The following is a 24,758-nucleotide window of genomic DNA, read 5'->3' on the forward strand; positions in this document are numbered from 1 at the left end:
CTTAAATCTGTCCAACTCACACAATATGGTAGGATATGGACACCTTATACTTATTCCTTTAATTCTCTAATCGTAAAGTTTATTTCTTACTTCAACGTATTTTAAATCTTAGCTATTATTTAATTCAATTATAATCATCAAAATGATACCCTTTTTTAAAGAAAGAAACGATAGCGATTTTATCAAAAAGATTAGGGAAGGGTGCAATTAATGCTCTTGGAGATCATCCTAAACTAATCCTCAAACCAACAAGAATCAAATTCAAAGTACGGGATAACTTAGCTAATATGCAAGTCATCATTTTAGCGAATCTACGAACATGATAATCACAAGACTTGAAAACACAAAGTAAAATCACATGCACAAATAAATAGGATAGGATCAAAGGACAACAATATTGACAAACATTTTTTCACTTCTTTTTAAATTTTAGATTTTATAACATATTTCTTTAGGTATTTGACCGTTTAATATTTGACTTAGTGACTTAAAAACACAAAGTAATACAAAAAAATGAAAGGGCCAACTACAACGATAACAAATAGACGAGGTTGGATGAGGAAGTTAGAGAAGAGAAAGTACAATTACGAGGTTGATTATTCAGCTTCTTTCCGAACGGAAGCAATCAAACGCCCGTTCCCTTTCACGTCTTTAACCGCCTGACACGCACTCAACAATAATCAGCGGATCATGGCACTTCATTTGGCTTGAAGATAAAAAGAAATTATTCAACCGGTCTGTCTAGTAATATTTATGTTCATTTTAAAGTGAAGAGTCTTAAGTTTGACTTTTGTGTATAACGAGTTTGTTACCAAATTATTAAAGTTGGTCCAACGTGCTGACTTTAAAAAAAAAAAAAAAGGAAAAAAATTGATGTTCTATAAGCATGGTTTAGAAATTCATTTTAAATACGGTTCAAATCATGAAACTATATCGCAAAATAAGTTTTACAAAAATCTTAACTTAATGTTCTCATTAATTAGCCTTTGTCTGATTGTCATTGTCTTTTATTTGTTTAGAGATTGTCTCAAATTTGACTCACATGAATACGAGGATATTTTGTTATGTTAACACCTTATTGTGTCTAGCCCATTTTGGTAGCATAACTTTGATAGGAATGAGTGATGCCGTTGTAACAGTAGCTTACTAAGTATACTATAATTTGTCAATATAAAATATGAGAAATTATTTTCGCACGCTCTATTTTTCCTTCTGCAAACCCAAACTTATTTATGTCATTTCATTCTCTTTTGGTTTCTCAATACAAAAGCCAAAAGAAACATGGGTGCAGTGTGTTGAGAAAAATGATGTGTAGAAATCACTATCCCGAAAACATAATTGAACAATTTTGTATTCAATTTTACAGCTTAAAACACAAGTAGGTCGACTGAATGCTTAAGAGATATATACACTTGCGATTTGTCAAAGTGAACCGTGAAATGTATACCCAATAGAAAATACAAATAACAAATACTTTCTCCAAAAACGATACCTATGCTCTTGAAGTACCGCCGTGATCTCTCTCAACGTGCTCTACAAGTGCTACTGGATCACGAAATCCTTTACTACATTTAGGGCAGGCATCAATTGTCACCTTCTTCACCGCAGCAGCTCGGTTGCCACCCTTCTCATGGACTTTTTCTACGTGGTCTACTAGAGTGGTGACTGAGGAAAACTTAGCACCACACTGAGGACACACCTCACCCTGCCCGTTTCTACTCCCGCTGCTGCTGCTACTCTGCCCTGTTCCATCCTTTGCTATCTGCCACTTTTGGCTAAGTTCGCTACTCAGTTTTGCCACACTTGCTTCAGCTGAGGCTCGAAAAGATGAAGCTGCAGTAAGAAAGCTACTCCAATTCGGGGAGGATGCAGCAGAAGCATGATTCGGTTTTGACACTTCTTTCCTACTCCTACTTAAATAACCCAAAATGGGAAATCCTGCTTCTGGTTTCTTGGGTCCAGGACACTTGTGATCAAGTCCAAATCGGTGCTTCAAACAGTGGTCTACCGTGCAATCCCTGCACTTGATTATGTTGGAGAATGTTAAGATCTCCTTGCAGCCAGGGACAGGGCATTTTTTCTTCTTTGTGGCTTTCTCATAATTAGAAGGGTCGCAATCAGTGTTAACATGTCTCTCCCAAGTAATGTTTGGATCTTCATCGGGAATCAGATGAACTCCTTTGGCACAGAGGGGACAGATGACAACGGTGACATTTTTTCGGTCACCTTTTGGACAATTATGCTTAATGTAGCTTCTATGCTCCAAACAAAATACCTGCATAATGTCAGGCTTGTGTGAGTATGAAGAATTGAATATTCTTGAGAAGCAGAAATAAGGCAGGTGAATGATAATCCACTATTAGGAAGATGGAAGATGGTAAAAAGATTGAAGACTATGCTATTGTATTAACCTAAGTAAATAAGACTTTTCTGACCTAAAAATATTGAAGTAAATAAGACTTTAGGAATCAAATGGAAAACATTCCAACCCCTAACTATCTTTGGTTAAATTTGGTCAAAAACTGCGTGATCTACGTGATGCATCACACCACCATTCCGGAAGAACGAGGGTGCAAAACATTTCAAACAATTTGTTAATTTCAAATTGTTAATTTCAAACAATTTCCCCCGTCCTTTTCTCCGAAACATACCACTTCTTAGAGTAATCTAAGAACATGAAGCTACAACATTCAATTTATTCGCAGCAAACAACTTTAGCACCTCGATATGTAACATCACATAAGTAAATATTCGGTAATGTACTTGGAATTCAGTTAAATCCAAACGTTGCACCATGCACGTCAATCTAACATGAATCCAAAACAAACATTTATAGCAAAAGAAAAATACAGAGCAGGAATGAAATATCACCCTATAAAGCTAAACAGTTTCAACTCAAGCAAACGCCAAGATCAGAAATTTATTGTAAGCTTCCAGACAATGTTGACAGAAAATTGTCAACCATTCAAATTTCGATAAGATAAATTTATTCCGGAATTTCATCCTTTCCTTTTCCAAGAAATACAAATTCATAATCCAATCCAATGTGCATTCACACCCATTGCGTTTTTCTCAAGCAATCTGCCCCCTTCCCCCCCGCGCCCGCCAATCACCAAAATTTGAAAATTTCCCTTCTTTTTGTCTGGGTAATTCTACTTTTCTCAGCAACCAAACAGAGGATAATCCCGATCCAAATAACTGGAATCCCTATTTCGAAACACAATGCACATTCAATATTTATATAATATGGACGTATATAATTTCACAAATGTGTGCATATAGAGAGAGAGAGAGAGAGAGAGAGAGAGAGAGAGAGAGGACCTGATGGCAGCTATCGCAGGTGAAGGGCAAGAAATCGATCTGCTGGCACTCGGCGACGTAGCAATGCCTACCCAGATCTGGAAATTCCGGAGTTCCCATTCAAATTTTGTATGTACAACACTAGAAGCTCCCCGCCAATAAACGAAACGTGCTGGAAATGTAGAATCGACGGGATTATGTAGTTCCGGGATTTGTTGAGAGACGCCGGAATCGGATTGTCCGAAGGTTTGGATTGGATTTTTCCTTCCGCGGATACAGAGAGAGACACCGAATCCGCGGAATCCCACGTCCACGCCCGAGTTTTCTCCGAAGAGAAAAAAGATGGCCGTGCAAATTGCCCCCCCCTGGGAAATTTACTGGGAAACCAAAAGGACGAACAAAAACGTAAAAATGACCAAACAAAAAAAAAAAAAAAAAAAAAAAAAGAAGAAGAAGGAATTTTGGGCTGGAATAAATGAGAAAGCCAGTGTGTTTGGGCCCATGGGCTTTTAGTAAAACTAAATATGCGGACTGTCTCTTCATCGATGTGAAGGAGATATTTTCAGTGTACTCCACATGATTTTGTATACATAGTATATAATAAAGAACATAGATACTAAAAATATATTTTTACTTATATTATGACATATGATGTATTGAGCATTATATAAACAAGTCTCAATGCAAAATCGTTTTGAATAAAACATGAGTTACATATTCTAGAAAGTACCGTATGTGCAACAATTAACTCTAAAATATAGAATTATATAATTTTATTGATGGCTACACACACACACAAGTGTATGCCTTGGAGGTCATAACATAGTTACAATAAGGAAACTAATTAATCAAAGCATAATCTAAGAAGATCTAAATTAATCCTTGCGTGATACTCCTCCAACAGGTTTAGTCGACGTATGTATCAAATAAATGGATCCATGCATTATGATAATGCATGTTAATTATTATACTAATACCGTCTAACTTTTGATACATATAATGAAGGGCAGGACAATAACAACACATATTAAGCCAGCTCAACACAGCCAGTACACTATAAGTGCTTGTGTTCATAGACATTGGCAAGTCTCATATTGCCCTTCTAATTTAGGACAAAGCGGGCAAACAACTCCTATGGTAGTCACATTAACATTGTTGCACAGAGCTTTAGCTGTTTTCCTTCCTTCGTGTTGGAGGTTAATATCTTGCAGTATAATCCCCAGACAAGGGAAGCTCTTGCTGCAATCGAATTTTATAGCAGTATCTGAAGCACTTGTTCCTTTGATGTTTTTGTACACCACATTTTTTACTTCAACTGCTGATCTCTGTGATTAATATTGAACCAATAGATACGTCATTTTCGATCAAGAAATTAAGCGATAGAAGTTGGTTTGGCCTCGCGGTATTTCTATAAATTACCTGTTCTTTGCACGGTTTCTTTCTGTCACAGTAATATTGGTCTATAAGTATGGGGTTGGTAACATTGTGCATTTCAATGTTTTGAAATCTGATGTTGCTTGCACTTCCTGACCCTCCCTGCATATATATCACCTTGCTGGTTTTTGTATGTACTTTGTACTCAAAGCTCAATAAGTACATCTAATTAATTGAAGTATTTTGAAACTCTACCTGCCAAGTTTTGATCCGAACTCCATTTGTAGTTCCATAAAGTTTTGCTCCATTCACTGTAATATCCGAAACATATGCTGTTGAGTTTCCAGATCCCAAGCTTCCAATACTGAGGTCATTGTGAAAACCCTTTTGTCAGTCAGACCGGCATATTATGTTTTCAAACTATCAATCGAGAATCCGTTAAAATAAATCCCAATAATAAATATTACAAAATTCAACCTGATACCATGGCCTGATCCGCAGGTTATGTTCGAAGCTTGCACCAATTTGGATCCATTTACAATAGAAAGACAATCATCACCTAATTAATTAAACACAGCTAAATTATACATCATGAGTTAATATTATAGGACACTTGGATGTTTCTGTTAAGTACCTGTGGCTGTAACACAGCTTGTGATCAATATGTTTTGAGTGTCTGTAACATGAATTCCGTCGGTGTTGGGGCTTTTTTCTGGTGCAGTTATTGAGAGATTGGAAACTTCAACGTTCATGCATTTCTGGAAAGACACATGAATTTGTTGTGCATCTTGAATTTTCAGGTTCCTCACCATCAAATTCTTGCACTTATAGAAGGTGAGTGCCTGCAGCCAAAATACACGAGTAAAACTCATGCAGAAACTCCAAAACACACGAGTAAAACTCATTCAGAAACATAGAAAAGAAAAATTGCTATCAAATACATGTAGAAAACCCATGCAAATACGCCATTTTTTTAGCCTAAAAGCGGCTCCAATTCTATCTTAGGAAGTAATTTTTGCATGCTTTTTTAACTTTTTGCTTTTTGTGACCTTTAAATTGAGCAAATTAAAAGAGAATCAAGTATCAGAATTAGGAAGAGACGTGTAAAAAGTGAAAAAGAGTGGGCAGAAATTACTCCCTCTATCTTATTTTAGAAAAAATAATTATGATCACTTTAATTTGAACTATATTTTACTGTACAATTTGTATTATATATACTACAAAGTGTTAACGTTCTATACAATACTGCTATTGGACCACTTTGATGCTCAGTTCTAATACAGATAGGTCCATGTAGAGAGGTGATTCATAATGTGCTGAATGAATGTGGTATGATAATTGAAACCTTGAATATGTCCCTTCTTTCCAACAACAGAAATCCCTTTTAATAAGAAACTGCAAAAACAAACAAAAAATGGCAGCAACTTTCTTCCCGCTAATTTTTGTGTTTACTACACTTGCAAATAAATTTCCATTCAGAATCACTTATATATAATTCGTAGTTAGTGAGGGAGTTAGGATTTCATGTGAAGGGGCCTCTCACATACATAGGTAATTTGAACTCAAAACATGAGAAATTGGAGTAATTTGCATAAAAATTTAAAGACCCTAAATTCAATAAAGAGAACTAAAAACATTGTATATGCCCAGAAACCCGAATATGAGGTAAAGAGTAAACAAGAATTTTTTGAAATATAAGTTAAAGCTAAAGAAAAGTTGATAGAATAAGGAGGGGAAGTGAAGAGTAGTGCACCACAATAAGAGAGTGGAGAGGAAAGTGAGGATTGGATTGGAACGGAAAAGAGTTTATATTAAGAACACACTTGAATTTTAAGGGTATTAGACTAATATGCAACAACATCTATTAGAATAGCAAGAAAAAAAGGCAGGATGGGTCAGAAACCATTCTAGTCCATTTGTGGCTCTGCCATGCTTACAGTTCTATGAATGTTTGTTTTTAGTTAATATCTGATAATTGAAAAGAATTTCATCATATGTGTGTCCTTTTCCTTGTTTATTGAAGGGAATCCTAACTCAAGTTAGCCATTACAAAATACTTTTTAGCACCAATAACCATAAAAATTTCTTGCAAATATACTCCCAAACGTGTCTTCAAAAGAGAACATCTAGGTTTAAGTCTAAGCAAATGACCCAAATTAACAATAATACATGATATTTAAAAGTTGCATTTTTTGCTTTAATTAGGCAATATTGTTGATCAAGACTGAAGACCGCATGTAACAAATTAATTTACTGTTTTATTAGCATATATATATATATGTGTGTGTGTGTGTTTGTTTTTTTTATTTTTTTATTTTTTATTTATTTTTATAAACGATAACAGTAAGGGTTAAATTGTTAGTTGTTAGGGAAAGGGATGTTGGTGGGGATCAAACCCGCACCAGAGTGTATAAGTATGATTGTTTTCCACCACTGTGGTAAAACGTCATTTGCTGTATGTGTCTATCAAGGACATGAAGTTATATACCGTTGGTGCGTCCTTGCAGGGCTGCAAATCAATATTGAAACACATATAGTCAGCAATTAATTAACCAAGTACAAGTATCTAATTATAAACAGAATTAGGATATATATGATTTTGTTGTGTTGGTAATTAATAAAATACCTTAGATTTATCGGTTTTGCATGAATTTTGCCACCAATTTTTCCCATTGCCATTGATGGCTCCACCACCTTCAACCACCAAATTGGAAACACTGTCAAAGATAAGCCAGTGTCTACCATCTTTGCTGAAGTCAGATCGATCATCAGAAGCTATTAACGTTCCGAGAATCTGAAAGTTCTCCAAATTTTAAATTGTTCAAATAAACCTAAACATAAATCTTAAGCTTCGAACGCTAGTCTACAACGTACGGTACATAATTTATATAACTCACCTGCACTGTAAGTTGAGATTTGCAAGGACCTGAAAATCGGATTGGTTTAATACGATACGTCTTCTTAGGCACCACCAGAACAGCTTCCTTAGATGAACAAGCTACCTTCCAAGCCTTCTCAAAAGCCTGGAAGAGCTCATATGTAAAGATTGACCAATTATTAGAGAAATTGTACGGTATAAAGAAAAGTTATAATCTAAACTACATATTAATAGAACCCTCATTATTGCCACTTAGTACTAAGGTCTAGTGATATTCCTCTTCACTTGTGAGTGAGAGTGAGGGGTTTTAGGTTTGATTATCGCCAAAGGTGAATTTGAACCACATTATTGCTAACCAATTGTGAGGCTAAGTTCCTCCCTCCCCCTTAGTGTAGATAATATCGTTTGTTAAAAAAAAAAAAAAAAAAAAAAAAACCTTATTGTCAACCAAAACCTTATGAAATTACCATTTTAACCCTCTAATTAAAACTGAATATGAAAAAAAAATATGGGCAGACTATAATTTCACACAACCAAATTTTTTTTTTTTTTTCAAAACCCCACCTATATATGATTCTAATATATCTCTAATTAAAAAATAAAAAATAAAAAATAAAGCTCTCTCCCCACTCCTACATTCTCTCTTCCTCTCTCCATCCATTAAAAAAAAAAAAAATCAGATTAATAAGAGATGTCGTAGAATAACCTATCATGGTTATTCACCTTTAATTTGGCTCCTTACTCACGTTTAACGTTGTTATAACATGATGTTAATGGAGTCTTAAATGTAAGACTATATTTTTTTTGGAACAAAGAATTACAAGAAAGGTAAGGCTGGTGAAAGTTATATTTGCAGTCTAATGTTACATAGTAATGGTAATTTTATAGTTAATAGCACGTAATGGAATTGTTATCACTGTAAGAAGTTTGATGTTTAGGTTGTGAACGTCCTATTGCATTGCAAGGCAGGTTGTTATGTGCTTACGTGATTGCATTGCAAGGCAGGTTGTTATTGACTAACCCTATTATTTGCTATCTTCTTGTTATTATTACTACTATAATTATTTTTATGTAATTAATTACCTTTGTGTCATCAGTTTCTCCATCACCCTCAGCTCCAAAATCATAAACACTGACCGTCTCAGCCGAAGATGAAGTGCTGCTATCCACTTTATCGAAGCTCCTTAGGCATAGGACATCTGCACTTTCCTTTATCAAGCCCTTGAACAAGTCACTGCCATCGTCGATCGTGTTGAGGTACGATGGATACGCTTTGGAATCAAATTCAGATGCTTCGTCAACATTCTTGTCGATGAGTTGGTTCTCATGTAAACTGCTATAACATAAAACAAAGGAGGGAAGGGTGATGATAATGAATAGGATGAGTTCATTTTTCTGAGGAGCCATCCTACGTTTTCTTCTATTATATAATATGAGCATGCAATATATCAGATGTCCATTATGAGATCCAATATTTATAGAGACAGACACAAACTGATAAGTTGCATGCGTCACTTTTTGATAGCCCCTCAAGTTATTGATGCTAATTTGTCTTTGGCAGTACTAGGGAACGGGAACCATAGCTACTAGATGCATGTAAATCCATGTATGATATGTTTATGAGTAATGTTACCCTTATTATATTTTTTATACTGTATTTGTACTACTTTTTTAATAGAAGTAGGATCTATTATTGATTAAAAAAAAAGAAGTATGACCTACTAACACATGCGAGACCTATCTCTATTAAAAACATGATATAAATGTGGTATAAAAAATACGATAAGAGTAGCATTTTTATATATTTAATCAAATCTTTCTTTCTTTTTGTACAACAAACATGACACTTGCTATACGATGTAAGTTAGAGGAGATTTTTTTAGGTAATAAAAATTTATCAAGAAACGACCATGAACGTACATAGGACAAAAATGTCCCAGAAAATTAGCATGCACACGCTAAAATAAATGACATGATTCAAACTTAAGATCTCTCACTTACAAATCAAGAAAAATATCACTAAATTGCAATACGAAATTACATTTATTGAACTTTGAAAGGGCATGCATGGTTGACATTTCTTATAGGAAAAGGATCTTTGCCGGATCCTTTTCCTAAGGATCGTAAGGATTTTGTGATCGTGACCGTTCATTGTACATCGTGCGGTACTATTTATATTTAATTTTAAATTTTAAATTTTGAAATGATTTTTGACCGCATGATGTACGATGAACGGTTATGATTACGGAATCTTTAGAATCCCCATGAAAAAGATCCGGCGATGATCCTTTTCCTTTCTTATATATGGTGTTAGAATTCATCTGCCTAATTAAGTATTTAGATGTATAGATGTCTTGCAGACTCAGCACAACAGGGAGCTTATCTGTCATTTAGGACCCTCAAACATCCAAGAAAAAGAAGATGTAGTCGTCATGGCACCACAAACATTTTCAAATTAAGGTACCCCAAAAGATGTACATTACGCTAACACGTCGTGCTCTCAAGACATACGTACATCGACATTGCAACTACTGACTCGACCCGTGTACCCTTTCTAAACTTCATATTTATTTTTATTTTGAAAACTATTATTAGCATTTTATAAATATTTTTCTACATTCCTTTTAAGTGTATTTTTCTTTCTAATTATGAAAAGTTTGAAATGTAAAATGAAATTTTTAGAGTGCCAACAACAATTTTTATTTATTTATTTTAATCATAAAACAGCCTTGCGGCTATATTACCAGCATGCAATGGCGAGAGTAATTTCTATACCACGGCAGTAGGATGTGCATAGTGACTAGATAACACTTGAATAAACGGTGACAATCAATTTAAAAAACGTCGCACTTCACTAAGAAAAATTGAAATCAATGTTCCATTTGCTTTTAGATTATACGATTTCCAGAGCAACTAAACTGTACGCCAAACAATAAAACCTAGTTTTAATATTAAATAGTTTATACACTTTAATATTAAATGACTACTTAGGCACATAAAATGTTTTAGATAAAATTCAGTTTTATGAATTTATTCTCAAGTTCAACCTGAGATTTCAAGAATCTTTTTCTTCATACTCTCACTCTATATTGTAGAACAAAGGAAGCCTAAAGACACAAATACTCACACTGATAAAGAAAAGTAAAAAAAAAAGAAGCTTATATTGATGAATGAAACATAAAATCGGCTGTTTGAAGGCTCCATATGAAGTATAACTTCTTTTTTTCTTTTCATGTTGTATCAGTTTTAATGATGCAATACGACTAGTAAAACTCTAAACCAGAAGATAAATTTTCAGTATATAATAACTACCAAACCTATGAAGATATTTCATTGGACGTCTACCCAAAAGTATAGACATTTCACACAAACATGAAAATATTTCGTTTGGGATCTACTGACGTTTTAAAACAATTTCGGTACTGTTATGGCAGGAATTTCGCTAGGAAGGGTCCCTGGCTCAAGCACACAACTCCCCGAGGAGTTAGCACTTTGGTTGTTTGTCGGGCTCCTGCTTGTCGGGATACTGCAAGAGGAGGACACAGTTAGTTCTGAAATGTGCCTTTGTGGGGTCTTAGGTGTAGACCTTAAGGCTCACAATCAAAACTAATTGAGTGTAAAGGCGTGCCACTACCATCTCTGTATGACAGATGTATAACAAGTGTATTTAAGCCGATTACTTGCGCCCCAAGTTATTGTAACTTCTTGTTATTAATGGATTGTCGTGGCTGAGTTAAGTTCACATTAAGTTCCTTTCTATGCCTTGGGACCAAGAACTTTTAGTTCGTTATCTTGTATACTTAAAGGGTGGAGGTCCAGATCTGGTTAAGTCACCAGTTTGATTCCCATTTAGCCTTTTTAATGATGGTAAACCACTATGTAAGCCAGATCTGAGCACTGATGGGACTTTGGGTCGTCAAAAGACTAGAAATGACTTGAATATATACTGGGAAATGAATTATAACGCCAGATCTATTGATTTAAAGACAAAACAAAGAGAATCGGCAAGATTTCACCTTGTCGGGTAAGGTTTAAACGTCTTGCGGTTTTTTCTCCTTGTGATTACAGGGGATCAAGTACTAAAATGGGGTGAAAGATGAACAAATTTACATGAGAGAATCGATACTACATCATTTGGGAAAGGTAGCAGAACTGAAAGATGAACAAATTTACATGAGAGAATCGATACTACATCATTTGGGAAAGGTAGCAGAACTTTTACACTAGACAAAAGATGTCTTTCTAAGGGGAATCTATGGCTAAAAGGGTGCAAAGTCTAGACAAAGCACAGCTTTCTGGGTATTTGCTTGACTGAGAGGCAAGTTGTATATTTGTTTGTTTGATTGGTTGAGTGTCCTTGTTGTTGGGGCCTCTTCTTCCTTTTATAGACGAATTAGCCTGACTGCCTGTAACTTTGTTCTTGCCCGAAAGCAACTGAAGGGTAGTGACTAATCAGTATTATACCTTTTCTGCCATTCAAAAAGTGCTTTTGAGCTGAGAGTAGGTTGATTTCCATCAGTTGTCACTTCCCTTGTAAGCAACTAGTCTTTGCATTAATGGGGGAGTACCATTTGGTCCTGAGATGGACGATCTGAGCTTGGTGCTGGGCCTTGAGCAAGCCTTCCTTTTTTAATCTTTTTGGACCCTTCTTCCTTTCAGCTCAAAGTTCAAATGTTAACCTAAACATGTACTACTGAAACACTACGATAAATCTTGTCGAAAATTACGTGCTTTCAGTTGGAAGCTACTGACTTAATAAAACCGTGTACTGCCAGGGGAATGTGAGGGCAGTTTGGACAAGTTTATAAGTGAGTATATTATATAAGATAGTTCTTCGTATGAAAAGTAGGCGTGGGGTTTTCCCTTTCTGAAAATCTCATATATAATATCATGGTTCTGCAATACAAGATTTGTTGCGTGCAAAATATAGCATGTAGTGATGATTAATTAATCGAATAGCACATGAAGGATCCAAATTTTACAGAGAATTATGTCAGAGAGGAGAAAAACTTGTGTGGAGCTTGGCTTACCACTGGACTTTGCTAAGTAGCACTACAATCCACTAAAAAGTCGCCACGTGACAAGTCTTAAATGTAATTTTTTTCCCATTCTTTTATATTTAGGATTCTCATAATTATATTTCTCACTAATTAATATACATCAATCTAATGGATATTTTTTTTGTTTTCTTTCTTTTTTAAAAAAATGGGACAATTGGTGGCAAGATACGGGTATCCATCCCAAATATTCCCTCCAATTTATGTTGCAGGACTCTTTCACTTTCTTCTCTCTCCCACTTCTTTGTCTCTCTGACTTTTTTCTCTCACTTTTCTTCAGAAAAAATTTTGTACCCTAAACAAAATCACTTTCTCCAACTTTTGTCATGGAAATCAATCAATAATCTTTAAGTTTTTTCGTTATTTATACAATACTTGATTTGATCATGTGAACTTGACATAAATAACCCATATATATAGGTGTATTAGGGTTAGCCTAATTTTTTTATTTGTTTTCGTTAACATGTTAATCTAATATTTGGGCTCAAATGTTAATCAATGTTATGGTTAATATGTTGATACGAATTACCCACATATTTATACAATAGTTTTTTCCGTTCTTTACTATGAGTATTTTATTAATGTGGTAGACTTTTTTTTTTAATTTTTTTTAATTTTTTATTTATTTCAATTGGTAGGTTGCTGCTGAGACAATGGAGTTTTAAGAAGATGTAAAAATTAGAATGGTGGTGAATTCTGACATTGAAGCCTTTCAAGTACGCAATGCTTATGCTATGAGGAAAGGGTTCAGTCTTCGTAAAGAGTATATTCAAAGAGATAAATCAAATAATATTACACAATGAGATTGTTTGGGAAGTTAAAGAAGGCAGGCATGCCCTGCAACATAAACTGGAGGGAATTTGGGAAAAAGAAGAAAAAGAAAAGAGGGGAAAAAAGGGGGGGGGGGGGGGGAAGAACAAAATATAAGCCATTAAATTGATGCATATTAATTAGTGAAAAAAATAATTATGAGAATTTTAAATATAAAAGAATGAGAAAAAAAATTATATTTAAGACTTGTCACGTGGTGATTTTTGAGTGGATTGTAGTGCTACTTAGCAAAGTCCAGTGGCATGCTAAGCCCCACACAAGTTTTTCTCGTCAGAGAGAGAGTCGTGTACATTAAACGTTGCGGTATATTATTCGTAGTTGATCATCATGGTGGGATAAGAATATTCTAAACCCTCATCATGTTGGCTACTTTGATTAGGTTAGCAAGTATTAAGTATACATAACATGATAATTATTAAAGATCAATGATTCATAGTAGACAAAGACCTTCAACCTATGTATGTCTGCAGGTACGCTACAAAGCTATTTCTGTTAACAATGACACAACATTTGATGCACATTATCTCAAATGGTATGATAACAAGATATCCAAATTTATGGAAAATGCCAAATCTTAACGTGTTATCATACGAAGGTGGTGAAGTCTTTTTTTCGGGGTGTTTATAGAGTAGTTTTTTTGCATGTGAAGGTAATTCTTATATTTCCGTTGTTGGTTGGATGTGAGTCCTTTGTAGTTGAGGAATTATGTTGTATTTCTCATGGGCTTGTAATTGTGAATGATGTTTTATTCTTTGGCATGTGTAGCCTCTGTTGGAGTGTTACCCCGACATTCTTTTTGAATGATACGGCCTCGTAGTCATTGTGGGATTATGAGTAATAAGCTATAAGGTTTAGGGATTGTATTGACTTAAAGCAGGGTGATTTAATAGTTAGTGTTGGATTAGATTACTAGAGGCTAAAGGAGTTCAAAGGGATAAACCCTAATGTTGATCAGAGGATCAAGTAAAGGCTTTATAAATGGGCTTTAGGGTTTCTTTATGGACGGGACTATAGAGCCAATGCCCCTATGTATATGAGAGATCCCAGCGCTTACTAACACTACTACGCTTAACTATTTGTGCGACGAACAAAAGTTGGCTATGCAAAGTGTATTTCCGTTGCGCAGAAGGATCAAGTAAAGGCTTTGGGTTTCTTTATGGACGGGACTATAGAGCCAATGCCCCTATGTATATGAGAGAGCCTAGCGCATACTAACATTACTACGTTTAACTATTTGTGCGACGAACAAAAGTTGGTAGCACAAAGTGTATTTTCATCACACAAATGTCTGCACGATAGAAACTTCGTTGAGAAGAATCTATATGCAAAGATCGTGAAGAAAGACTCTGCGAGACGAACAATAGCATTGGAATTTTTAGGAACGAATGTGTTCGTTGCACAAAATACCAGGATACAAACGTGGAACGACTAGTATTCATCTCTCGAAACTTTGCACGACGATAATTTATTCTTGCACGACGGAACATTGTTAGTTGCTAGAATTTTGCAAGACAAAGGTATTTGTTGCGCAAAAAGAAAAATATTTTTTTTTAAATTTAATTTTTTGTTCTGTTTTTTTAATTTTGTAATAAAATTAAATTGTAATTAAAAAATGTAACGAAGAGAAAAATAATTTATTTAAATAAATATAAATGTATGTACAAGGAAAATGTTTAAAAAGTAAGGGAGTAAAAAACTAAGAAAATAATGCGGCGTAATCTACTGGGTCGTCATTCGGAGGTAGCTGGAAGGTCTCTAGGTTGGGGGCATGCTCGGGTTGGAGGGGCTCAGATGTCGACGGAGGACGAAGATCCGGGAGACGAATGCCGAACTGACTGAGGGCTTGTACAATCAATGACATCTGGCTCTTAGACAAGGCTAGCTCAATACTAAGGTAGACCACCTTTGCTGTCAAAGCTGTCACCTCACTCTTTGACTGCAATGATGAAGAGGCTCTAGGTTCCCGCCCTTGGGCATTCCCCATCCCCCTACAATACATCCCCGGCCTTTGCCAGAGAGTCTGATCCAAGGTCCTCTGTAAGGATCTGAAACCTCGCATCCTCTGGGGGATCCACAAACTCGAGCGGAGTCTCGAGAGGAAGCTGGGAGGCGACTTCCTGAAGAACCAACTACCTCTTCTCCATCATCGTCGCCTGCGTAATATAACATGAAATATTATTAATAACATTCAAATAATAACCATGATACTTGAATGCGTAAGATAGTAATTACAATTGAAGAATACTTACATGAAGGGACTCGGCCAACTCATCCTCGGGTCGAACATAAACGCGCTAAAGACATCGATCTCTGGGAATTTTGAACACCCTGAATAGAACAAGAGAAGAAAAATGTTAGTATGAAAAAAAATATATATATTATTGGCATATTAAAAATTGAATATGAAAAACTCTATTATTACCTACCGTCATGCCTCTATCCTATATGAGAAGGGCCTAGAACGGGAATGGTGGAGAAGAGTCTTCTTCTCCAGATTGCTCTTGTTGGCTTTCACCTTCTTCTGTTATACAAAAAATAAACGTATTAGTTCTAATTTAAATGAAATATAAAAAAATCAATAAACATTAGTAAGAAACGTATAATACTTTTAAACTTAATATAAAAAATGTACCACATAGTCGAGCTCCTGAAAATGATTGCAGAGCCATACCCAATTATCTTCCCGGTCCTCAAACTCCTTCAGGCAACCCTCCTCAAAAGCGACCTATGGATCATCAAATGTCTCAAAATATTGGTGCATGTCGCTCTTCCATTGCTTGTATCATTCAATGAAGAGCCTGTTGACGTACACCAACATATCGTCGTTGATGTCATTGAAATTGTAGTTCGTATGCAATGTAACAAATTAATTACATACATTAAGTAATATAAATATGTAAAATTTGAAGCAAAAACAATTAAAAGGTAGGATATTTACCGACAACTGTGCGTGCACCTTCGATCTCACCTCAACTGGCACCACCTTTTAAGAATTCCATTGCATAGGGCAATATGTCCAAATGACGTGACCAATGTCGTGGGCCAATGTGCTATGCTGCTCCGTCGTTGGTGCAGCCCAATGCCGGTTGTCGTATTCGATCGTGATACATTCGTTGGTGACCTGGGTGACCTTCACCGTCTTCAACTGGCGACAAGGTTCCCGGGAATTTTTCTTTGCTAAAATTAAAAAAAAAAAAAAAAAAAAAAAGTCAAACAAACACAACAAATAAAACCGAAATTTTGGCAGAACATCCCCTAAAGTTATTACAATTCCCAAACCCTGGACATTGTAATGAATAATATATGATACCTAACGACAATCACAATAGTTGAATAAGTCAAATTTGGACCAAATGCACAATTGCAGTATGTAACAATTTTGATTGAAACAAAGCCCGATCACTTAACCTTTATACTAGCACACTAGTAATAGTCATTTCCAATAAGTTGGAGAAACTAGCAAAATTTAAATTCATATGCAGGAGCAGTGGCGGATCCACAGAGGGACCTGAGAGGTCCCAGGACCCTTCGACGACCCTAAATCGCTACTAGAAATTTTCTGGGGACCCCTCGTGCAGTGCAGGTTGCAGGTGCGACATCTTCTTGTCGGAGAAGATGACCGGAGAAGAAAGAAAATAATTGGCCCAAAACAACAGAGTTTTGGCCAATTGTTTTAAATTATTTTTTAAATCCCACCCAAAGTGTTTGCCCATTATTTTAAATCCCTCCCCTAACCCACATCATTCCCCACTGTCCCACCCTTCCCCCGTTTCCCGTTGTTCTGCTTCCCCCAATGCCCAATAACATATTCACCCAAATTTCTTTTCTGCCCAATAACATATTCACCCAAATTTCTTTTCTGCTTCCCCCAATGCCCAGCTTTAACATATTCATCCAATTTCCAATCCCCAACTCCTCAGATTTCAAAACCCTAAAATTCTAAATCCCACCCCCAATCCCATATTATAATTTTATTACTCTAATATCATACCTCTCCAAATCTCTAGGTCACCACTATTTGGTTCACAATTCAAGTAAGTTTTTTGGTATTCTAATCTAATCTCAATTAAATTATATTAGATATTGATGAAGATTTTTAGTCTATTATTGATATGATTGTTGATATGTTTTATGTTTATACTCATTTGATCATTAGAATTTAGATGGAAATTTTGTTTATTGGGTAATTGGTATATGTTTGTATTTTTTGTTAAATGTGTAGTTTAGAAATAAGAAATAAGGAATTTTTGTTTATTGGTTGATTGGTATATGTTTTGTGTTTTTGGTTAAATGTGTAGTTTAGAAATAAGAAATATGGAAAGATTTTTCAAGCCAAAGCCAATAGCACCATCTACTTGTTCGGGTAGTTCGAGCTCAAGACAAATTGAGTGTGACATTGATTTTAATAATCTTGAGAGAGACCCGGGAAAAAGAATTCGAATGAAGGACTATCCTTCTAATATTCAAGATGAGGTCCGCAGAGCATATTTGCAAATGGGACCTTGTAGGCCTACAAAGTATGAGTTCCCATACACTTTGCATGCAAAGAAAAAGCGACGATTTGTTGTTTCGTGGTTTGAAGAATATGATTGGTTGGAGTATAGTATATCTAAAGATGCGGCATTTTGTCTTCATTGCTATCTCTTTAAAATCAACTTTTCACAATTAGGAAGCGATGCCTTCACTGGGGTAGGCTTTAAGAAATGGAAGAATGCAAGAGAATGTTTAGACAAACATGTTGGTCCTATTGGTAGTTTCCACAATAAAGCTAGAGAAGCGGCTAGTTATCTAATGAACCAAAAGACACATATTGAAGCAGTTGTGATCAAACAATCAGAAGAAGAGTGTATGAAATATCGTCTTTGCTTGAATGCATCAATAGATTGCACTAAGTTCTTGTTGCGACAAGGCCTTCCTTTTCGTGGCCATGATGAAAGTGTCACTTCGAATAATAGGGGGAATTATTTAGAGCTCTTGCAATTCCTTGCAGATCATGATGAGAAAATAAAGGAAGTTGTGTTGGAAAATGCTCCGGGAAATCTCAAGCTAATAGCTCATTCAATTCAAAAAGATATTGTCAATTCATGTGCCTTCGAAACTATTAAGGCTATTATGAAAGAAGTGAAAGAGAGTAAATTCTTTTCTATAATGGTAGATGAATCACGTGATATTTTAACAAAGGAGCAAATGGCGGTGATTTTGCGTTATGTGGACAACAAAGGTCAAGTAATTGAAAGGTTCGTGGGAGTCCAACATGTTACCGAAACAACTTCAAGTAAACTAAAGGAGTCCATTGATGAGTTCTTGAAACTACATGACTTGAGCTACTCCAACCTATGAGGTCAAGGTTATGATGGTGCGAATAATATGAGAGGTGAGTTCAATGGCCTTAAAAAAAAAATTTTGGATGAAGAAAGTTGTGCATTTTATGTTCATTGTTTTGCTCATCAACTACAATTAGCTCTTGTTGCCGTAGCAAAGAAAAACTCCGATGTTGCCGCTTTTTTCACATTGACTAATAGTTTGGTAAATGTTGTTGGATGCTCATGTAAGCGTCGTGATGCACTTAGAGAGAAACAACAAGAAAATCTCTTGAAAGCTATTGAAAATGATTGTCTTGAAACGGGGCAAGGGTTAAATCAAGAAACTAGTCTCAAACGTGCTGGGGATACACGGTGGAATTCACATTATGGTGCTTTGATTAGTTTGATTACAATGTTCTCATCTGTGGTGGATGTGCTTGACATGATTGTTGAAGATTGCTACAATGATAGTGCTGGTGAAGCAAAAAGGTTATTAAAAGATTTACAATCTTTTGAGTTTGTGTTCCTCCTCTTTTTGATGAAATCCATATTAGGAGTTACAAACGATTTGTCACAAGCATTGCAAAAAAAAGGTCAAGAGATTGTGAATGCAATGGCTTTAGTTAAGACATGTAAAGAACAACTACGTTGCATGAGGAATGATGAAAATTTTGATCTTTTGGTTGATAAAGTATCATCTTTTTGTGTTGAACATGAAATTGAGGTGCCTAATATGGATGATTTATATGTCATTCAAGGGAAGTCATTGCGTAAGGCTCCAAGAAAGACCAATCATCATCATTACAAAGTGGAGCTCTTTTTCGAGGTCATTGATTTCCAACTTACAGAATTAGATGATCGCTTCGCTGAAGGTAATACCGAATTGCTTATTTGCTTGGCATGCTTGAGTCCGAATGATTCATTTGTAGCTTTTGATAAAGAGAAGCTTGTTCGCCTTGCTCATATGTATCCTAAAGATTTCACGGATCGAGATAGATTGGCACTTCAAGATCAACTTGATATTTACATTCATTTTGTGCGTTCTGATAATGATTTTTCTCAATTGCGGGGAATTAATGAGCTTGCTAAGAAAATGGTGGAGAAAGGGTTGCATCGAACATTTGCATATGTATATTTGCTTGTTCAGTTGGCTTTGGTTTTACCGGTTGCAACTGCTTCAGTGGAGAGGGCATTTTCCGCTATGAATATCATTAAGGGTCCACTTCGCAACAAAATGGGAGATCAATGGTTGAGTGACAGCTTAGTTGTTTACATTGAGAAAGATGTTTTTTCATGTATTGGTAATGAAGCTATCATGGAACATTTTCAGACCATGAAACCTCGTCGTGGACGCTTGAATTAGGATTTTATAGCTTGTAATATTGTTATGCAAATGATTTTTGAATAAAATGTATTATATTTAACTTTTCAATGTTATTTTTATCTGTAAATTTTTTAACCTTTATTATTGGGACCCCCCGAGTTTAAAATCCTGGATCCGCCACTGTGCAGGATCAACTCATGGAAACCACTAAACTAAATTTTTGTGCGGATCATAATAGCTCAGCAAAATTCCAGAAACAAGAATACAAAAATGACAAGGAATTATTATGGAAAATTCAAAACAACTTTAGTAAAACAAAGGAAAAGGGATACTCCAAGAAGCACAAAGGTAATGTAAGATATGTTATATAATTTAAAAGCAGCACCTTGCTATGGCGTGGCCATGTTTGGCTAGTCCCTTTTCTAAGAGAAAAAGAAAACTTACACTTGACTTAAAAATGTCGATTAACTACTTTATGGCATATTGATGATTAATAAGAACAAAACTAAGTGTAGCCCTTTTAAATTTACTATTAAATTGACAAGCCATGGCATGCAGAGACAAACTTGATGAAATAACCATTCCAAACTGATTAAGAACATAATGGGTTTCTGAAAACTTGACCAAGGTGAGTTATGTATCATATATCTTCTAATTAAGGCATTGATTCTAATAGCGGATCACCCCTATTTGGACTAAATTCACAAGGAAATAAAGGGAGTTATTTAACTTTACCTGGTTGTGACCCCGAGGCATCAGTAGTGGATGCTGATGTCATGTCAGGCGTGCGGGGGCGGCGGTGACCACGCCTTACGCTAGCAAGTAGTGCCACTAAAGAGGCTGATGACACTGGCGCCTGGGAGACCGGAGGACCAACCGGATTAGCTGCGACATCTGCACAATTAGAAAAAAAAATTCAATGCATATATATGGTTAAACTAGAAAAACTCGACCATTTTGAAAGATGGCAAAGAAGAGATTGAAGATAAAAATATTTAAGTATCTGATAACATAATGTTAATAAACACTTAAGCAACAATCCAATCATCAACAAACACATCATTTGGTTTAGATAATATCACATGTTCAAAGGGAAAAGAAAAGCACTTTTGGTCAACATCACGAAGGAGGATGGTGATAGAAATCCAATTTCTAATAAAATATATAATTGAAATTTAGCATGTCTGCCATTAACACATAAAATCGGAGTGAAAGGAATACAAGGTATTTCAAACACTTAAACTCCAAATGATCTCCAGGTCTAATCTTTAAGGTAGATGCAGTTTGCACTGTAGATTATTGTATATAAAACATCATTTAGATAAACGTTTCTTTTATGGGCCTCCTGCGAAGCAGAGAAAACTTGATTTTATCCGATTAATGAAGGCTCCAACTTCTCGATCTTTTCAACCACATTGAATTTTCAATTAATGTTCAACCACAATATTGAATTTTTAATCAATACTTAAGTAATAATCCAATCATCAACAAACACATCATTTGGTTTAGATAATGTCATATGCTTAATGAGAAACAAAAAAAACACTTTTGATGAGCATCACGAGGAAGGATTGCGAGAGAATCCCAATTCTACTAAAACATATAAACACAATTTCCAGCATATCTATCATTAACACATAATATCTGAATGAAACAGATATAAGGCATTTCAAATACTTAAGCTGCAAAAGAATTCCTGGTCTAAACTTTTAGGGTCTTTCTGCGATGCAGAGAAAACTTGTATATGAAGAATCATTTAGAAAAATGTTTCTTTATGGGTCTCCTGCGATGTAGAGAAAGCTTGATTTTATGCGATTATTGAAGACCCCCAACTTCTCTATCTTTTAAACCACAACATTGAACTTTCAATCAATGTTCAACTATAACATTGAGGCTCGGGAGACCAAATTTTTGAATCAAATTTGTAAACCAAATGATGTGTGACCTATAGGAAATAATCATGTTCATCAACACTTAAGTAATAATGTAATCATCAATAACCATATCATTTGTTTGAGATAATATCGTATGTTCAACTAAAAAAAGCACTTGTGGTGAGCATCATGAGGAAGCATGGTGAGAGAAATTCAAATTCTAATAAAATATATAATTGCAATCCAATGTATCTACCATTAACGCATAAAATCTAAATGAAAGGGATATAAGGCAGTTCGAACACTTAAACTGCAAAAGAACTCCAGGTCTAAACTTGCAAACCAAATGATGTTTCACTAATAAGAAATAAGCACATTAATCAATACCTAAGTAATAAAACAATCATCAACAACCACATCATTTGATGTAGATAATATCATATATTCAATGAATAAAAAATACTTCTGGTGAGCACCACGAGGAAGGATGGCGAGAGAAATCCAACTTCTACTAAAATATATAATTACAATTTCTAGTATATATGTCATTAACATATAAAATCTGAATGAAACGGATATAAGGCAATTCAAACACTTAAACTGTACAAGAATTATTGGTCTAAACCTTAAGCTAGGTGCATTTAAACCGCATATTTATTGTATCTAAAAAATAATTTAGATAAACGTTTCTTTTAGGGGCCTTCTGCAAAGCAAAGAAAGCTTAATTTTATTCGATTAATGAAGGCCCTCGACTTCTCGATTTTTTCAACTAAAACATTGAATTTTCAAACATTGTTCAACCACAAAATTGAATTTTCAATCAATGTTTAAACACAACATTGAATGCTATGGAGACCAAAATTTTCAAACAAATTTGCAAACCAAATGACTTGTCACTAATAGGAAATAAGCACATTAATCAAACTTAAGTAACAATCCAATCTTCAACAAACACATCATTTGATTTAGATAAAGTCATATGTTCAAAGGAAGAAAAAAAAAATTCTGGTGAGCATTACGAGGGAGGATGGTAAAAGAAATCCAACTTCTTTTAAAATATATAATTGTAATTGCTAGGATTTTTTCCATTAACGCATAAAATCTGAAGTAAATAGATGTAAGGCAGTTTAAACACTTAAATTACAAAAGAACTGTAGGTCTAAATTTTAAGGTAGGTGCAATTTATACCGCAAATTTATCGTATCTAAAAAATCATTTAGATATGTTTCACTTATGGGCCTTTTGCGAAACAGAGAGAACTTGATTTTATGCGATTAATGAGGCCCCCAACTTCTCGATCTTTTCAATCACAACGTTGAATTTTCAATCAATGTTCAATCATCAATAAACACATAATTTGGTTTAGATAATATCATATTTGAAAGGAAAAGCCACTTAGTAATCTAATGATATTTCTCTTCATTTGCAAGTGAGAGGTTTTAGGTGCAATTCTTGCCAAAGACGAATTTGAACTACATTATTGTTAGCTCATTGTGAGGTTTAGTCCAATTTATCATCCCTTTAGTGTAGATAATATTGCTTGTTCAAAAAGAAAAAGGAAAAAATAAAAAATAAAAAAACCCTTTTGGTGAGCATCACAAGGAAGAATGGTGAGATAAATCTAACTTCTGATTAAATATATAATTACAATTTCCAGCGTATCTATGGTAAATGCATAAAATCAGAATGAAAGGGATATAAACAGTTCAAACACTTACTCAGCTGTCGACCATCACATTTAAAGTCATGTGGGTGTATAGAAAAAGGGTAAACCCCCAACATCTGGGTCAGCCAAATCAAAACCAAAATATGGGTTTCCATTTGGGTCAAAACCCAATTATTTTGGGTTTAGGTTTGTTGTTTGGTGACAACTTTTTGAATTTAAACCCAAATGGTGACCTATATACATGAGCAAATGGTGAGACCCAGTAAGAGAATGAGTAAAAGATATTTTATTATTTTATTATTATATTTTTTACTTTTATTTGACTTAATCAAATCAATAGTCTCATAGTATTCAGAAGATAGTTCATGTGGTAAGAAAAATCAAGATTTAAACTTCTGTGGTAAAGTCTTACATATGAGCTTCACGTACTAACAATTAATGAAAAATTTTGTTTTAGCCTTGCATGTGTGGCTTACGTTCTAACCGTTAACGAAGGTGTTGAAGATCAACATCAACGCTCATAGTGCCTTGGAGAGATCAAGGAGTTGGAAGCGGAGATTAGCTTCAATAGCAGCAGAACTTTGAGCAAAGTGTTGCTGAAGACAATCTCATACATCCTTCGTAGTGTCATAGCCTATGGTGAGAGGAAGGAGTGGTTCAGAGATGGCAATGGTGATGTAGCTAATGACCAATTTGATCATGTTGAACCCAAGGCTGACGGGCGGGGTTGGAAGTTTTGGGAATAGGCTCGTTTTCTTTGGCCTTGTGAAAAATTGTAATTTTTATTAGACGTGAGAAATCTATACGAATGATACCATATAAAAATATGAATAAAATTAATATAACTATTCACTCATGTATATATTAATTAAAGGTATATTAGATGGATGGCAAAGTTTGACTAGGAAATTTTTTGAGACAACCGCCTCGACAACAGTGGTATACCATTCTATAATATTCGTTGTCAAACCATCAGTCATTTTTGTTAAATTCTTTGTCCTATTGCAGTTTATAGAAAATACAACGGAAAAAAAATAAAAAAATTTACTATCTCAGCATAGTTCAGGATTTTCGATTTACTTTTCCATTAGGCGCATAAAATTTCATGGCCGGCCCTGTTAGCTATGTTTTTAACGGCCTACGTGCTTTTA

General features: G+C 35.0%; 4 protein-coding genes across 5 annotated transcripts; 2 read left to right on the forward strand and 2 right to left on the reverse strand.

The window, feature by feature from the left end:
- Window positions 1–1,310: 1,310 nt before the first annotated feature.
- LOC148692445 (zinc finger AN1 and C2H2 domain-containing stress-associated protein 13-like) lies at window positions 1,311–3,728 on the reverse strand. Of its 2 annotated transcripts, none has more exons than XM_088680996.1 (2): window positions 3,322–3,728; window positions 1,311–2,275 (listed from the first exon to the last, which is right to left on the reverse strand). In XM_088680996.1, exons 1-2 carry the CDS (start codon window positions 3,418–3,420, stop codon window positions 1,493–1,495), a joined length of 882 nt encoding a protein of 293 aa, XP_088537122.1. In that variant the 5' UTR covers window positions 3,421–3,728; the 3' UTR covers window positions 1,311–1,492. The 2 variants fall into 2 exon arrangements, with proteins under 2 accessions (XP_088537122.1, XP_088537123.1); XM_088680997.1 differs by having other exon boundaries at window positions 1,311–3,207; window positions 3,322–3,471.
- Window positions 3,729–4,220: 492 nt separating this feature from the next.
- LOC137746324 (polygalacturonase-like) lies at window positions 4,221–8,991 on the reverse strand. The gene is made up of 9 exons (XM_068486410.2): window positions 8,636–8,991; window positions 7,572–7,697; window positions 7,301–7,468; window positions 7,163–7,183; window positions 5,309–5,516; window positions 5,152–5,233; window positions 4,930–5,038; window positions 4,720–4,836; window positions 4,221–4,625 (listed from the first exon to the last, which is right to left on the reverse strand). Exons 1-9 carry the CDS (start codon window positions 8,957–8,959, stop codon window positions 4,371–4,373), a joined length of 1,410 nt encoding a protein of 469 aa, XP_068342511.2. The 5' UTR covers window positions 8,960–8,991; the 3' UTR covers window positions 4,221–4,370.
- A 7,481-nt stretch (window positions 8,992–16,472) lies between these two features.
- LOC148692446 (uncharacterized) lies at window positions 16,473–18,780 on the forward strand. The gene is made up of 2 exons (XM_088680944.1): window positions 16,473–16,596; window positions 18,110–18,780. Exons 1-2 carry the CDS (start codon window positions 16,473–16,475, stop codon window positions 18,778–18,780), a joined length of 795 nt encoding a protein of 264 aa, XP_088537070.1.
- An 850-nt stretch (window positions 18,781–19,630) lies between these two features.
- On the forward strand, window positions 19,631–20,175 carry LOC148692447 (uncharacterized). The gene has a single exon (XM_088681085.1). The coding sequence runs from the start codon at window positions 19,708–19,710 to the stop codon at window positions 20,104–20,106; it is 399 nt and encodes a 132-aa protein (XP_088537211.1). The 5' UTR covers window positions 19,631–19,707; the 3' UTR covers window positions 20,107–20,175.
- Window positions 20,176–24,758: the final 4,583 nt, after the last annotated feature.

Source organism: Pyrus communis, chromosome 12 (genome assembly GCF_041283825.1).
Source record: "Pyrus communis isolate YQ-2024b chromosome 12, ASM4128382v1, whole genome shotgun sequence".
NCBI lineage: Eukaryota > Viridiplantae > Streptophyta > Magnoliopsida > Rosales > Rosaceae > Pyrus > Pyrus communis.

Coding starts and splice junctions, on each gene's coding strand:
- LOC148692445 (XM_088680996.1), bottom strand. CDS start 3,420: ATGGGAACTCCGGAATTTCCAGATCTGGGTAGGCATTGCTACGTCGCC. Junction 2,276..3,321: donor CCTGCGATAGCTGCCATCAG/GTCCTCTCTCTC, acceptor GACATTATGCAG/GTATTTTGTTTGGAGCATAG.
- LOC137746324 (XM_068486410.2), bottom strand. CDS start 8,959: ATGGCTCCTCAGAAAAATGAACTCATCCTATTCATTATCATCACCCTT. Junction 5,234..5,308: donor AAGCTGTGTTACAGCCACAG/GTACTTAACAGA, acceptor TTAATTAATTAG/GTGATGATTGTCTTTCTATT. Junction 4,837..4,929: donor TTCGGATCAAAACTTGGCAG/GTAGAGTTTCAA, acceptor ATATATATGCAG/GGAGGGTCAGGAAGTGCAAG.
- LOC148692446 (XM_088680944.1), top strand. CDS start 16,473: ATGTCGTGGGCCAATGTGCTATGCTGCTCCGTCGTTGGTGCAGCCCAA. Junction 16,597..18,109: donor CGTCTTCAACTGGCGACAAG/GTTCCCGGGAAT, acceptor TTTCACAATTAG/GAAGCGATGCCTTCACTGGG.
- LOC148692447 (XM_088681085.1), top strand. CDS start 19,708: ATGTATCCTAAAGATTTCACGGATCGAGATAGATTGGCACTTCAAGAT.